General features: G+C 37.0%; 1 protein-coding gene across 2 annotated transcripts in view; it reads left to right on the top strand.

Moving 5' to 3' along the window:
* Positions 1-4555: 4555 nt before the first annotated feature.
* LOC120312448 (acyl-CoA (8-3)-desaturase-like) overlaps positions 4556-15763 on the top strand; it is a 46573-nt gene continuing 35365 nt past the window's right edge. For both annotated transcript variants that reach the window (XR_005557898.1, XM_039353176.1), the window contains exons 1-2: positions 4556-4862; positions 9793-9903. Coding sequence is in view for 1 of the 2 variants with exons in the window: in XM_039353176.1 (XP_039209110.1) it covers positions 4641-4862; positions 9793-9903 (333 nt within the window). In the remaining variant the exon portion in view is untranslated. The remainder of the gene's footprint in view (positions 4863-9792; positions 9904-15763) is intronic.

Below are 15763 nucleotides of genomic sequence, written 5' to 3'. Positions count from 1 at the left end.
CTGTCCATGGTAGTTTCAGCTACAACATCCCCTGCATGTAGGAGTGCTTCAGGTAGGTCCTGGATCACCAGGATATGACAAGCTGAGGCTGGGTCCAGATCAGTATGCGGTAGAGGCAGTTGGCTGAGAGCATCGGTGTGGCCCATTTCCTTACCTGGCTTGTGGACTAGCCGGTATGAGTATGCAGCCATGAAAATGGACCATTGTAGCATTCGTGGCGACAGGATCTGCAGTGTCTGTTTGTCTGCTGTGAAGAGACCAAGCAGAGGTTTGTGGTCTTTAAAGATGGTGAAGGTTCGTCCATATAAAAAGTCGTGGAACTTCTTAATGCCAGCCACTATGGTGAGGGCTTCCTTATCTATCTGGGCCTAGTTTCTTTCAACTGATGATAATGTTCTAGAATAGTATGCGATGGAGCCTCTCTACCATTTGGCATCCTGTGGCTTAATACTGCCCTAGTGCCATATGGCGAAGCATCACAGGCTAGTGTTACTGGTAGGTTTTCATTGAAATGAGCTAGGACAGAGTCCAATGATAACAATGATTTTACTGCCTTGAACGCTTTGTCTTGGGTGCGCGACCAGACCCAGGGATTTTTTTTGTCCAGTAGGCAATGTAGCGGTTCTACCAGGGCAGCCTTATGCAGTAAGAAGGAGTGGTAAAAATTGAGCAAGCCCAGGAATGGTTGTAGCTCCCCCTTGGATTTTGGTGTGGGGGCTTGCTGAATTACCACTTCAGAGGGGTGGATTCTGGCAGCATCGATGCGGAAACCCAAAAATTCTGTGGATTCCACGCCAATCTGGCATTTTTTCTTCTTGAGTTTTAAACCTGCCTCACAGAAATGTTTGAGTACTGTATGGAGACATTCCGCCAGGACTGCCGCTGATTCCCCTACAATCAGGACATCATCAAAATATGGGCAGATGCAGGGAATGTTCTTTAGTGTTCATCCCATAATACTTTGGAACAACCCTGGTGCTACGCTTACCCCAAACTGCAAGCGGCGCACTTGGAATGCACCTCTGTATGTGATGATTGTTTGTGCTTCTGCAGTAGTGTCGTCTACTGGTAGCTGCTGGTAAGCCTGGGCGAGGTCTAACTTAGTGAGGATGTGGCTCAATACTGGTACAGGGTAAGCATGTTGCTGTAGTGCCTTGTTTATGGTGCACTTGTAGTCTTCACAGATGCGGATGTCCCTGTTAGGCTTAACTGGGGTCACTATTGGAGTCTCCCATTGGCTACAGTCCATCAATTGGAGCACTCCCTGCTGTACCAGCTTGTCTAGTTCCACATCAATTTTTGGCTTCAATGCAAAAATTGAAGCGTGGTTTTAATCGGATTGGAGTTACTGCTGGATAGAGGTTGAGTGAAATGGGTGCCCCTTTGTATTGTCCCAACTCTGTGTTGAATACATCAGCATATTGTTGACATACTGCTGCTAAATCAGCTATTTGTGTTCGATGGATGCCCATCACTTGATGCCCAGGGCCTTGAACCAGTCCAGTCCTATGAGGTTGGTGTGCGATCCCTCTATGGCCACTATGCAGAGGGGACCCTCGAACTCTAATGGTAGCTTCCCCCCTTACGGGAACACAGCAATTCTGAAAGTCCGTTAGCATTAAGCTTGATGATTTGAGCAGGACCCATCATCGGCTACATTTGCAAATGTGGTCGAAGGTCCTGGAGGAGTTAATGGACAGGGCCCATCCAGTATCTAGCTCCATGGAGCATGGGACCCCTTGCAGTTTTAGTTGGAGTCTTATCTTTTCTTTGATGGAACGTTGGGCCCCTGTGCATTGGATGCTACGCCTTCCTGAGCAGTATTCCACTCTGTTCTATCCTGGGAGCCATTTCCCCTTGTGCTGCTGTGTTGCAGGTTTCGTTTCCCACTGACAACCTCTGCAAACTCTGGCAAGGTGCCCTTGCTTTCCACAGGCATGGCATACTGCTGTGCAGAATCTGCATTCTGCTCTTTCATACTGTCCCCTGCAGCTTGCGCAGCTCTGTGGGGAAGTTGTTTGCTCTGTGGAGTGTGGCCATCTGGGTGGCTCTCTCCACAAACAATTGATTTCTTCACTCTCACTGGCCTCCCCCGAGCCTTCTGTGGTGTCTTGGTGGATCGCTGTGGGGCTGGTATGTGTTTTAGATGGCTGGAGGGTCTCCATTGCCCTATGGCAGCCTCTTCCACCATGACTTCCTTCAAGGTGAATAGGTGCTGCTGTAATTCTCTATTATGCAGGCCACAAACGAGCCTGTCTCTGAGATGGTCTTCCAGGTCAGGGAACTCACATTGGCACGAAGCATGGTGAAGGGCTACCACAAACTGCTGCAGATTCCCTGGATCTCTGCTCACATTGCTCAAATGCATGGTGCCAGGTGATTACTGAGAGTTTCAGCTCAAAATGTTCCTTAATTTTTTCTTGAGGTCTGCATAGGCCACAGTCTCTATACTTGCCGGTGCTATCAGATTTTCAGCAATATCAAACGTGGCTTGTCAGCAGAACATAGTAAAGTTGTCCCCTTCAATACTTGAACTATACATCTTTAATAATTTCTCAGGTGTCATACCAACAATACATCATTTTATAGGAGTCCTCTCTTAAACACAGTGTGAATTTCATCTCATTTACCTCTATTGGCTCCTATTTATGTAGCTGTGTATAAACCAAAACGGAAGTCCATTTTATCATGCAATCCTTAACTTGTTCCTCTTCAGTTTCAAATCTTAACAAATATTTATACAGTTTTGCAATCACTTGCTTATCATTAATATAATTCATTTTCAAATTCTATCTTGTGTTGTCTATGTTATTTTTTGTCTATGTTAAACCTTTCTCTTAATTGTTCATATGAACACTATTGAAACTGTATTCCTCAGTTTCAGTTGTTCTCTGAATTTAATATTAACTGTTCCTATATTAATCAATCTTGGCATGTTAACCATTTTTCTGTTGTTTCTTTTCTATAAAATGCTAACTGTCTGGAGGCCAATAAAAGTATTTTCAGACATAGCCTGGGTTTGTATTTGTTTCATATTCTTACTATGGCACTTCTCACATTTTAAAAAAAATCTGCATTAACTTTAACTTTATCATACTCTAAAAATCCATGCCTACCAAATCTCAAGTTGTGTTTTTCAGCAATCCCCACTGTTTCATCAAACCAAATTACAAGCCGTGAAATACAATTTAAAATCAGATAATATTAAAACTTTTGTTGTGTGTCTTGAAGAATTTTAGATTTAACCCTTGGTTTCTTATCAAGCCATATAAATCTGAATATATCTATTTTGCCATTGCTTAAAAGGTGCATCATTGTTCAAAATGGGTATTATTTGAAATAGTAGCGACAGTGTGAAAAACGTATTTTAGAAGAAGAACACATTCTGCCTGAGTTGAAAGTGGACTTAAAAATAGCAGGCTGCAAGAATGATGAGGTAAAGATCTTATACTGGACATAACAAAGAAACTGGATGATGTCTTAATAATTAAGAAGGTCCTGGAAACAATAAACCAAGAGTGACCTAGATAATTGTTCTATACTGGATTTTAAAAAGAGGGTTGTTAAGGTTGTGAGAATGTTGTAAGAAGGGATAAAGAAATAACGAAAACATGTTCTACGACATTATTTGAATGGATTAATTATTAGGTGTAGGAAAACACCCGCAGAATCTGTAGTCAGAATTAAAAGAGGGATCAATTTAGAATCCCTATGTAGCCACAAGCAAACTAAGTTCAACCTTGCTTGAATTCTGTTAACTTTTATCTAACTCCAAGCAGGTGCTGTCAGTTGAAAATATTCCCATACAAAGGCATCAGTAGCAATAAATCAGTTTAATTAGACCTTCATGTGTAGACCTGATTTTTTGTGCCTGGCATTAAGATTGTTAGAAGTAACAAGAAAAATATAAAGTTGGTTTATTTGATCAAAGTTAAAATAGATACGATGTACTCTCTGGTAACTCTTAATAGACTTTTGCTGATATCAGGACTGAAATAATGGTACTTTATGGATTTATTTATAGAAAAGAGATGGGATATGGGAAGATAAATTATTAAAGAAGATAAATTACTAAAATTGTTTATATTTTTGATGACCGTGGGAAGTCACTTCTTTATGTATTGCCTTTCTTTGCTTTATTATATTTTTATCTTTCTTTTCTATTTCTTTCTGTTTCTTTTTTTCTGCATCGTCTACTTTCTTTTTATTCTATTTTTTTGTATTAGTTTTTAACTGTTGTAATTATACTGTTCTTGATGATATGTTTTCTGTGGAATGCTATTGTTGCTCTCTTACCCAATATATAGAAATAATAAAAATTTTATATACCGATATATTGTACTGTTTATCTAAAAACTCTGTTGAAAAATATGCTTGTTTATCCTGTTTCAAATCCCAATTTAAGTACATGTTGTGCATAGCAAAAGACTCTTATATCATCATGGAGAAATGCAATGGGAGGGAGGAGCAAAAATATGTCTGGAGCAATAGAAAAATAAAGGAAATGTGGGTGGTTGCTGGAGTCTATATAAAGTGGACTGTAACATCTAATAAAATTAAGAATTGCCTCATCTTTCCACAGGATAAATAGCATAGCTCAAGAATTAGTGGAACAGCATCCCTCAGTGCTTCCAGCCAGGATGCCCCCTCAATCAGGAGCCAATGGGGGGAGGCCAGAGACTGAGCCAGGGGTCCCACGGCTCTTCACATGGGAGGAGGTGGGGCTCCGCACAGGCAATGGAGACTTGAAGGAAGAGAGATGGCTGGTAATCAACCGAAAAGTCTATGATGTCAGTCAGTTCTATTTGCAGCATCCAGGTGGGCCTCATCTCATCAGACACTATTCTGGACAAGATGCCACGGTGAGTCCTTGCTGAGGGGAAAGAGGACCTTGGAATGACCTGAAGGATACACAAAGCACTTGCTTTGCACGAACACACTCCAGGTTGTGTCTTTAATAGCAGAATGAGAGGGAAAGTGTCCACCGTGTCTGAAGCCATAAGGAATTTCTGACATTACAGAATACAGGTAGTCCTAGACTTACAACTAATTGTTTACAATGGTTTTGAAAACAGTGACTTACAGTCAGTCCTCATATTTATGACTAATGATCAACATCTGGGTGCTTGGTAACTGGCATATATTTATGTGCTCACTTCAGTAGTACATATACTAAATTGGCATGCATTAACGATGGTCGCAGCATCCTGAGGTCATGTAATCACCATTTGCAACCTTCCCAGCTGGCTTTCAACAAGCAAAGTCAATGGGGGAATTTGGATTTGCTTAATGACCATGTGTGATTCACTTAAACTGAAATTATTTGCTTAGAAACTGTTCCCAAAAAAAGTCATAAAACTGGACACGATTCACTTAGCCATTTTGCTTCGCAACATAAATTCTGGCCTCAATTGTGGTTATTCTTCAAGGGCTACCTGTAGTTGTTCTGGGTTGGACAGCCCAGTGCTTTGACACACAGTAAAGAAGCTCAAGGTGATGGCTGTGTCACCTGGCAATTTTGTAGTACCGAGTGCCAAAATCTGACCAAAATTTAGAAGCCTCATTGGATAGAGGACAGGGCAGGGGCCTGGCAGCTGATCCCCGGAGAAGCAGGTTGCAGTGATTTGCAGGCTTTCTTTTTTCCTAGTTTTGGGCCAATGTTTGCCTGCATCTAAGTTACTTAACTTTACTGACAATGTGAACAAAATACATTTTAGATTTGAAGACCTGCTCAAAAGGTGTTTGTGCAAAAGCAGCTTATATTTTGCCTAAGCAAAATTCAGTCAGGAAGACTTTCTCAGTGAAAGTGTATGAGTAATATTGGTAGCAGAGAAGTGTGACCTCCAGTGCTTTTTTTGTCATAAAATGCAACGGAACAGAGTTCTGCCAGCTTTTTTTGACGGATTTTCCAAGTTTTAAAAGTAACTTTTGAAAATTTGATGTTTGGTCCATGTGGACTTGAATCGCCCTGTCAGGTGTAGCAGGTCGGCGGCAAAATCATTAACACAGTGCATGCGGGCTGCTTGTGTGTTGAGTCCAATGCATGTGTACTTCCTCCGCGCTGGTTGTGATGGTGCTGCTTGGTTTGTGGTACTGCCCAGCTTGTGATTGGTCGTGTGGTCACGCACTGAGTGCTTACTGCGAGTGGCGACCATTATGTTTCGTTACACAACCGATGTGCATGGGTATGTTTACAGTGATTGACTACATTCGAAATATAAATTATTTCTTTAGTTTAAAAAATTGTTGGTGAATTGAAAATCTTTTTATAATTTTTAGTATAAAATTTACTATGAACATTTGCTTAAATACAATAACTTAAATTTATGTTAAGAACTGAATATATAATTTTTTAAATAAAAGATTAACAAGATGTGAGTTCTGGCACCTTTTTTCTTACAAAAAAAGCACTGGTGTCCTCTATCGAGTATTTCAGGATTTTAACATTTTTTGTAAATGCAGTGGAGACTGGATTCTAGATAAGTTTAGAATCTCTATTGTATATTTCATAATAGCATGATTTATACAGTCATAATTTATAAGAAATATTTTGATTCGATGTTTAAGTAAAGCTATTTGAAGTAATCACATAATAGCAATAGGACATTGGTGGTGAACCTATGGCATGGGTGCCAGAGGCGGCACTCAGAGCCCTCTTTGTGGGCACGCGCACTGTCGCCCCAGTCCTAGACCTTCAGCTGAGTTTTATAAAACCTTTTCACTTTAGGCTTCCGCCGCCGTGTGCAAAAAAAAAAAGTTCAATCAGTCAATTTCAACTTCTCGTGGGAAAAAAAATCTTGCAAAATTGTAATTGATTGATTGAACTTTTTAGTCCCACCCAGTCTGCTGTTACCACCACAGCCATGCCCAGCCAATGGGCCATGCCCAACCAATGGGCACACCTACCTGGCACTCGATGATGCATAAGTGGGTTTTGGGTTGCAGTTTGAGCACTCAGTCTCTAAAAGGTTTGCCATCACTGCAATAGGAGTTTATATGCTGCAGTTGGAGGACTGAGCTGTAGCTAATTTCATCAGATGTCTTTATTAAGGCCTTCTGAGACAAAGTGAACCCTCTTGATATATGTAGGTTTACTAATTTCCAGGTAAGTTTGGGATCTGTACCCTCTATTGTATAATTCTCATTTTTATTATATGTTTTATTTTATGCAGCATAAAACCATCAAAACAAGAATTAGCAAGATACAAAAAAATGAGGAAAATGTGTATACAAGAAATATAAGATTAACCATAAACATATGACCTCCACCCCAGTTGAATGCTGATATCTGAATCTCACACAAATCGGATAGTTTCACTCCCTTGCATTATTTGTTTACAACTAGTTATACATTTTTCATATAAGCTTATAAATTACTACTTTACATCACATTCTCTTAACAAATATCTCAGATATTCAAATCTATTGTCTATCAATCAAATCGACCCAATACCTATTTACTGTAAAACAATCTGTTAACTGTTAACCCCCCAAAATATATTAAATTTCAAAGCCCTCTGTGAACAGCCCATTATTATATTTAACTCACAGAAACTCCACAAATGGCTTCCAGTCTTTTATAAACTTATCCAAACCATTATCTCTAATCAGCGCAGTTAATTTCGCCATCTCTGCCAATTCTGTCAGTTTCAAAATCCATTTTTCCACTATCGGTATTCCTTTTTCTTTCTGATATTTGGCATATGCAATCCTTGCAGCTGTCACCATATAAAAATTGTTGTTTTTGTTGTTTTGTTGATTTATCCATAATATCTAGGACAGCGGTTCTCAACCTGTGGGTCAGGACTCCATTTGGGGTTGAACGACCATTTCATGGGGGTCGCCAAACAACGCAGTCTGCCATTTTTCCCCCCTTTCCTTAGCTGTGCTACTCCCTTTTATTCTATTGGCTTTTGAAAGCCAATAGAATAGACTCTCTTGAATAGAGTCTAATTCTATTGGCTTTCAAAAGCCAATAGAAATTGTCCAGGCTGTCTCTGCCCTGCTGAGCCCGCCAAAAGTCCCATTCTGCAAACGGTGCTGCAAGTTGTCTGCAGTGAAGGCAAGCTGTCTGGAAGTTTCCACCCCTCCCTGCTGAGCAACTACTAAAAATGTAAGTAAAAGAGGACCAGGGGTGGGAGGTGGGAGGCCGGCGGGTGCAGGGAGGGTTGCTGGTGCGCGTGGGGCCCAGCGGCTGCCTTACCTCCCTTGGGCTGGGCCAGCTGATGGCCCAGCCGGTGGTCAGCCTGTGCTGTCTCTGCAGCTTGCCAGCTACGCCTCGGCCGGCGCAGGGGGTGGCACCAGGCATGCGCGGCGCTCCTGGGCAGTGAAAGTCCTCGACTTACGACCGGTTGGGTAGTCCTCGACTTACGACCAGTTGGGGGTCATGGCATTAAAAAGGTTGAGAACCACTGATCTAGGAGAAAAGCTTCAGGTTTCATTAATATTTGTGTTTTAAGCATTTTCTGCATAACCATTATCACATTTATCCAATATGATTTAGCATGTTTACAAGACCATCACATGATAAAATTATATATTTTATAATGCAATTTCATAATACAATGGTTTATAGACCAAGAATATATTTATCAGAATTATGGACTTTTTCTAGTTACCTGTTGTAATGTGCATATATAAAGATCAGTAGCTAAAGCTCAGAAACATCTTCTCTGTTCTTGCACATCTATCAGGGCTTTTGATCTTGGAAGCATCTGCAGTAAATGAAAAAAGATCATACTTTCTAGAAACATACTGTAACTTCTAGACATAAATAAATACATAATATATTCTGCCCTCCAGTTAATGTACGTGGGACATTAGAAAATCACATTTTCTTCTTGCTTTCACACTCCTATTTTCTCCATTCTTGCTTCTGACACACAATCATGTAGACAAACCCTCCTCCTTTTTTCCCTCACAGACAGCCTTGAACTACTTTCTTCTTTCTTTCCAGCATTCAGGCCTGAGAGCTCAGGAAGCAGCTATACTGTCAAACTCTGTTTTTCAGACCTAAATGCTAGACATGCCTCTATTGTTTTTATGGAAGTCACCATGAAGAATTTTTCTCTGAGGCAGGATCACATAGAAAAGATGTTTAACATAGAATGCCAAGTCAGACCTGCTCTTAGACTATGCTCCCTTGATACACCCCTGCTCTGCCTCCCCATCTCCCTGCCTATCTTGCTTGGAGAACAAGGCAGCCATTTACACCCAGGTGCTTTTCACAATAGCTGTAACCATGCTTGTGTGCTGTGGGGAAGAGCTGTGTATGGGCCAATGGAGAGGAAAGTGGCTTGTTAGAACCCAGCAGATGGAAAGTAGATAAGGAAAGGGCTTGATGAAAAGGCTTAGACATTATTTTAATTATCAGGAGAATTAAGATTAGACTTACTGATAAAGTGGGCCAATCCATACTCTATTATTGCTAGAGTGTAGCAGATGTTGAGCAAGATCTTTCCAGTGGCCATTTGGAGAGGCACATTGAATCATGGCAAAACCAGGAAAGAACCGGATCATCTCAAGTGCCCAGCATTGCAAGGGAGGAAAGTCCTGCTCTGCTCTTCCATCAGATAAACCAAAATAAGATTGTCTCAGCCCTCAAAATGAGCCATTGTTGCGGAGCTGGTTTCCTCTAAAGCTTGTTGGAGAAAATCACCCTCAGGATATTTCATCTTTTCACAAAAAAACTCCCAGACACCTACCCAAGAGTAGGTTTTAAGATGGGTGACTATGCAAATGTCGTAAATCAATACATTTTCCTTCATACACCTTTCTTTCTGAATTTCTTAGGCTGCCTTTATAGTTTTCCACAAGGATGAGGATCTGATAAAGAAATATTTGAATTCCCTGTTAATTGGAGAGCTAACACCGGATCAACCTAGCTGTAAGCCCACCGAAAATGTGAGTATTTCCCAGCATTATCTTTAGACCTCAAGGTGTGTCCATGTGTGTCTGTGTCTGAGAATAAAATCCATGCATAAAATGGCAAAATCCTGTATTACAATTAGAGCATGGGTTAGACAGAACATAAAATACATGTTGTTGCATTGAAAGTTCCCTCAGTGATTTGTTTAGAGTTCTACATTTTACAGTACTAATTTCTTCCTGAATGACAACAAGCCATTTGTCTTCTGCTAAATTAAACAATTTAAATGAAGACACCTCTCTAAAATTAGCATGTGCATATAAAAGAAAATATGGTTAACACAAACTCTAGTTCTGGCACTGAATACAAACTACTAGGATGAACATGTATTTAGCAGTATTTTGAAGATGCTAGAATTTATAGAGGGGAAATAAATAAATAAATAGTAGCCCTGTGTGGCCTGTTAGCCTTTAATTTAGCAGCTGATTGATTACAACTGATGCATCTTGATCTGAAAATTTGCCCATTTTTACATCAAGTAAGTCAACACACATCAGGGCAATGATGACCTTAGATGCAGGATTTTCTTTGTAGGATCAGAACCTTCATTGTTTTAAACACTTAAGACTTATTCATTGTTGTATTTATTTACTCAATTTATACTTCACTTGTCTAATCAAGTGGAACCCACAAGGAAATTTAAACCTGAAAATGCATTTACAAGCATATGTATAGCTATATGCATATGTATGTGTTAAATATGGTTCTGCATGCTTGTTCAGGAGTAAAAAAGAATCATTTTACACTATCACAAGTCAAACCATAGTCTGAGAATGTATAGCATTCAAGAATGACTAGTTTGTTGTAAGAATAGATGTTTATTACACAGTTTAAATATGAGCTAAAACTTCCCTTGGTATGTTCTTTCTTAAACAGAGCAGCTTGACATATGTTGATAAACTGCAGTGAGCCTCATTCACCTTGTGATAATTAATGCACCTTCACTAATTTCTTTAAACTATCTCTTATGCAATATTCGTTCTGGCTAAAGTGAAGATGAGGAAGCAGCAGAAAGTACTTTTCACATGTATCTGCTGAGACATTGACTCAGATACAAATAAGCAATTGGGTATAACTTTTTTGGAGGGTAATATATACTGCTCAAAAAAATAAAGGGAACACAAATGTATAGGATCCTATACATTTGTGTTCCCTTTATTTTTTTGAGCAGTATATTTTATTGATTTTTTAAAAACATAAATCACTTAATAATTGGTGAACAGTGTGTTGTCAGAGTTTACATTTGTAAATCAATCACTAACAATTGATTTCTATAATCCATAATCCACATAATGGTTTTAGTTGATTTTCTCTTTTCCCCGAATGTCCTCTTTTGCAAACATTGAGTTAATACAATTCTTATTGTTTTGATAGATAACAATTAAATATATATTTTTCCCAATGATCCTAAAATAATAATCACATCAATATAATATTTCTTTTCTATCCAATCATTCTGATTGCCTTATCATAGATCCTATTACAGACCTTATTTAAATTTGTTTCTCCCACAAAATTCAAAGTATTCTTACTGGTTAAGATTTTCTCAAAAATTAATTACATTTAAAGATTTAAGTCTATTTTTTCTGCCATATGAACCATCTCAGCACTTTTACATTTCTTAAGGAATAGATAAAACAATAAAAAAGAAAGGAGAACAAGAGTAAAGAAACATAAAAAAATAACATACTACTTAACATATACAGTATATCTCTCCTAAGCTAATATATATTTCTTTCCAAGATTTCTTATTCTTTTTAACCATAATTAAAAATATGTTTAATCTTTAAATATTCCATTTAATATATCTATTCATCTAGTCCTTTAACTCTTATTCAAAACATTTTTATCCATTAAAATTTTCTTAAATCCAATCACATTTAAATATCTAAAACATTTCCTTTATCTAAGCCATTTCAACTTCTTTATATTACTCATATCAAGAAATAGAATAAAAAAAGGGGGAAACCATACTATATTATTTGAGAGATTCATCCCTCTTAGAATGACATATATATTCCAGATCTTTTCTACTTCTTTAACCATATTCAAACAAATATTTATTTTTTAAGTATTCTCTCTGATAGATCCCATCATCTATTTTGTTGATTTCCACTTTAGTCTTTTTCCTTTGCCCAATATATTTCTTGATCAATATATTTTGCTGAGTCAAAAAGTCTTTCCACATATTCATAAATGTTTCTGTAGATTTAAAAAGTAAATCAGGTGAAGTGTCTTTGTACGGGGCTTCTGCCTTTCCATGTTTGTTGAAAATCTTTTTCTTTTTCTTTCTTTCGGCTTCTCTTTTTTTTTTTATTGAAAATTTTTAAAAGTTTTTACAAATAACAACAAAAAGAGACAAAACAACCCTCACCCAATCCCTCCCAAACCACCCCCTCCATCCCCCCCCGAGCTTCCCAGAACTGAATATAGGCTTAATTAAGATTTTAAGAAACCTAAACAAATTTTAACAACTTATAAAATAATTAATAATAAAATATATATGACATAAACATTAAAAAGAAAAAATACTTAAAAAGAAAAAAAAGAAGAAAGAAAGAAAGAAGAGAAATAGGAAAAAAAAGAAAACAGTCTATAAAATATCAAAAATTATATACAAGTTATAAAAAAGCTAAATGATATTTTTTTATATCCAATTTATATTGTATAAAATTTATCCATTTCTCCCATACAACAAAAAATTTCTCTTGCGATTGTTCCTTTAAAAAAGCCGAAATCTTTGCCATTTCCGCCAAATAAGAAACTTTAAAAAACCACTCTTGCAAAGTAGGCAAAGATTCCTTCTTCCAATATTGCTCTACTAACAGCCTTGCGGCTGTAATCAAATTTAACATCAATATAATCTCCTTAGCATCACAATCAGTAACAATACCTAACAAAAATAATTGCGGAGTAAATTTTACCCTCCTTCTAAAAATTCTTTGAATATTCCACCATATCTTAATCCAAAAAGCTTTTATGTTTTTACACGACCACCAAATATGATAATAGGTGGCATCCAAACAACCACATCTCCAACATTTAGGCTGTAAATCAGGGTACATAAGAGACATTTTTTTGTGGATCAAGGTGCCATCTATAAAACATTTTGTAAAAATTCTCCCTTAAGTTCTGGGCTTGTGTAAATTTAACATTCCTCACCCAAATAATTTCCCAGGTATCCAGTGGGATTGGTTCACCAAAATTTTGTGCCCATTTAATCATACAATCTTTGATTAATTCAGATTCTGAATCCAATTCCACTAGAACCCCGTAAACCCTCTTAATGTGAGTTTGTCTTTGATCCTTTACTTGTTTAAAAAGATTTTCATCTTCTCTAAGCCAGCCCATATTACAATCCATCTTCCACCTGTCCACTATTTGTCTATATTGAAACCATGAATAGGTAATATTTTCATGTATTAAATCTTCCAAAGATTTTAACTGCCAATTTTGACCATCCCATCTAAGTAGTTGTGTATAAGAAACCCTATCCATTTTAACTCCTCTCCTTATCCCCTCTATCGCATGCCAAGGTATGGCCCATAAAGGTATTTTAAAATCACTCTTATAATACTTCCTCCAAACCCGAAGTAAAGAAATCCTTATAATATGTGATTTAAAAACTCGATCCACTTTTTTATTAAAAATTAAGTAGGCATGCCATCCAAAAAGTAAATCCCAACCCTCCAGATGGAGTATTTCTACATTTGTTAAATTTACCCAATCACTAATCAATGTTAAAACCACAGCATCATAATATAATTTCAAATTCGGTACTTTGAGTCCACCTCTCTCACGAAAGTCTTGCATAATTTTAAGCCTTACCCTTGGTTTTTTCCCTGCCCAAATAAATTTATTAATGCCTTTCTGCCATTCATTTAAGTTAAGCTCATTCTTTAAAATAGGTAACATTTGAAACAAAAAAAGAAATTTTGGTAGCACATTCATTTTAAGCACTGCAATTCTACCCATAAGAGATAACTGTAACTTATCCCAATTCTTCAAATCCTTCTGTACCCTGATCCACAACTTTCCATAATTATTCTTATACAGTTTTGCATTAGAAACAGATAGAGTGACCCCCAGATATTTTATCTTATCAACAACTTCGAAATCTCTTAAATTAACCAAAATCTGCTTATCACGATTAATCATATTTTTAGGTAATATTTTAGTCTTATTATTAATTTTAAAACCTGAGACACAACCATATTGATGAATCAATTGTAATAACTTTACTACAGAGTAAGTAGGTTGAGACAGAGTAACCACCAAATCATCTGCAAAAGCTCTTAACTTATATTCTTTTTTGTTAACTTCTATTCCTTTTATTTCTTGCGACTCCCGAATTTTGGTCAACAAAATTTCCAATGTTAGAACAAACAATAACGGTGATAATGGACATCCCTGTCTTGTACCTTTTTCTATTGTAAAAACCTCTGACAAACCCCCATTAACAATAAGTTGAGCCGTCTGTTTTTGATATATAGCACATAAAGCTTGTGATATTTTTTCTCCAAAATTCATCTCCTTAATTAATCTTAACATAAACTGCCAATTCAGTTGGTCAAAAGCTTTTTCAGCATCCAAAAATATCAGCCCTGCAGAGATTTGGTTATTCTTATCTAAATATTCTAATAAATTAATAATTTGTCTAACATTATTTTTCATATACCTTCCAGTTATAAAGCCCGATTGATCCTTATGTATAAGCTGCTGCAGAACCCCCATAAACCTATTAGCTAAAATTTTTGCAAAAATTTTATAGTCCACATTTAAGAGAGATATAGGCCTATAATTCTTAGGTAAAGTAAGATCTTGATCCTCTTTTGGAATCAAAGATATAAAAGCACTGCGCTATGACGGAGGAATCTCTAAACCCTGTAATATATTGTTAAAAAGCTCACATAAAGGTTGAGTCATCTCTTCTACTAAAGTTTTATAATAAATAGATGTCAAGCCATCCGTACCCGGCGCTTTACCTAGTTTTAATTGCTTAATAGCTGTCACAACTTCCTCTTTAGTAATTAAACCATTAATTTCTTGTTTCTGATCTTCTGTTAGTTTAGGAAAATTGGCCTTACTTAAATAATTATTTATATCTAAAGTTTGTACATTGGTACTCTTATATAATTTCTGATAATAATCTAAAAAAGATTTCTTAATCAACTCTTTCTGGTAGACCAATTTACCATTATACTTTATTTTATCTATAATTCTCTGTCTCTGTTTCTTTCTTAATTGATAGGCCAACCATCTCCTTGGTTTATTAGCATTACAAAATGTATTTTGTTTCATGAACATTAGGTTGGTTGCAGCTTGGTCAGCCATCAACATATTAAATTGTGTTTTTAACAACTTTATAGCTTCTTTAACCTTTTCATCTGAAGGATTTGAAATCAAAGACTTCTCTTTTAGTTTAATCTCATCTTCCAATTCTTTACGTTTCTGAGTCTGCTTTTGTCTATGAACATTGTTCATTTTTATCAAAATCCCACGCATAAAGGCTTTACCTGCGTCCCATACCATTGACATTGATGTTCCCTTATACATATTTAAAGCAAAATAGTCCTTTAAGCATTCCTTTAATTTTTGAACATTTTTTCTTGTTTAAATAAGTTCTCATTCACCCTCCAAAATCTCCTCTCCTCTTTTTCAGCAGCCAATTCCATCCAGACTGGACTGTGATCCGTCAATGACCTAGAAAATTTTTTTACATTCTTCACCCTATTATATAAATCATTTGTAATCAAGAAGAAATCAATCCTTGAAAAAGATTGGTGTCTATCTGAAAAAAAGGTGAAGTCTCTTTCCTCTTGATTACGTTCACGC

The sequence above is a fragment of the Crotalus tigris genome, unplaced genomic scaffold, assembly GCF_016545835.1.
Source record: "Crotalus tigris isolate CLP2741 ecotype Arizona unplaced genomic scaffold, ASM1654583v1 scf7180000018504.2861643, whole genome shotgun sequence".
NCBI classification, from domain to species: domain Eukaryota; kingdom Metazoa; phylum Chordata; class Lepidosauria; order Squamata; family Viperidae; genus Crotalus; species Crotalus tigris.
The sequence above is the reverse complement of the archived record's forward strand: the minus strand, read 5'-3'. Positions and strand labels throughout refer to the sequence as shown.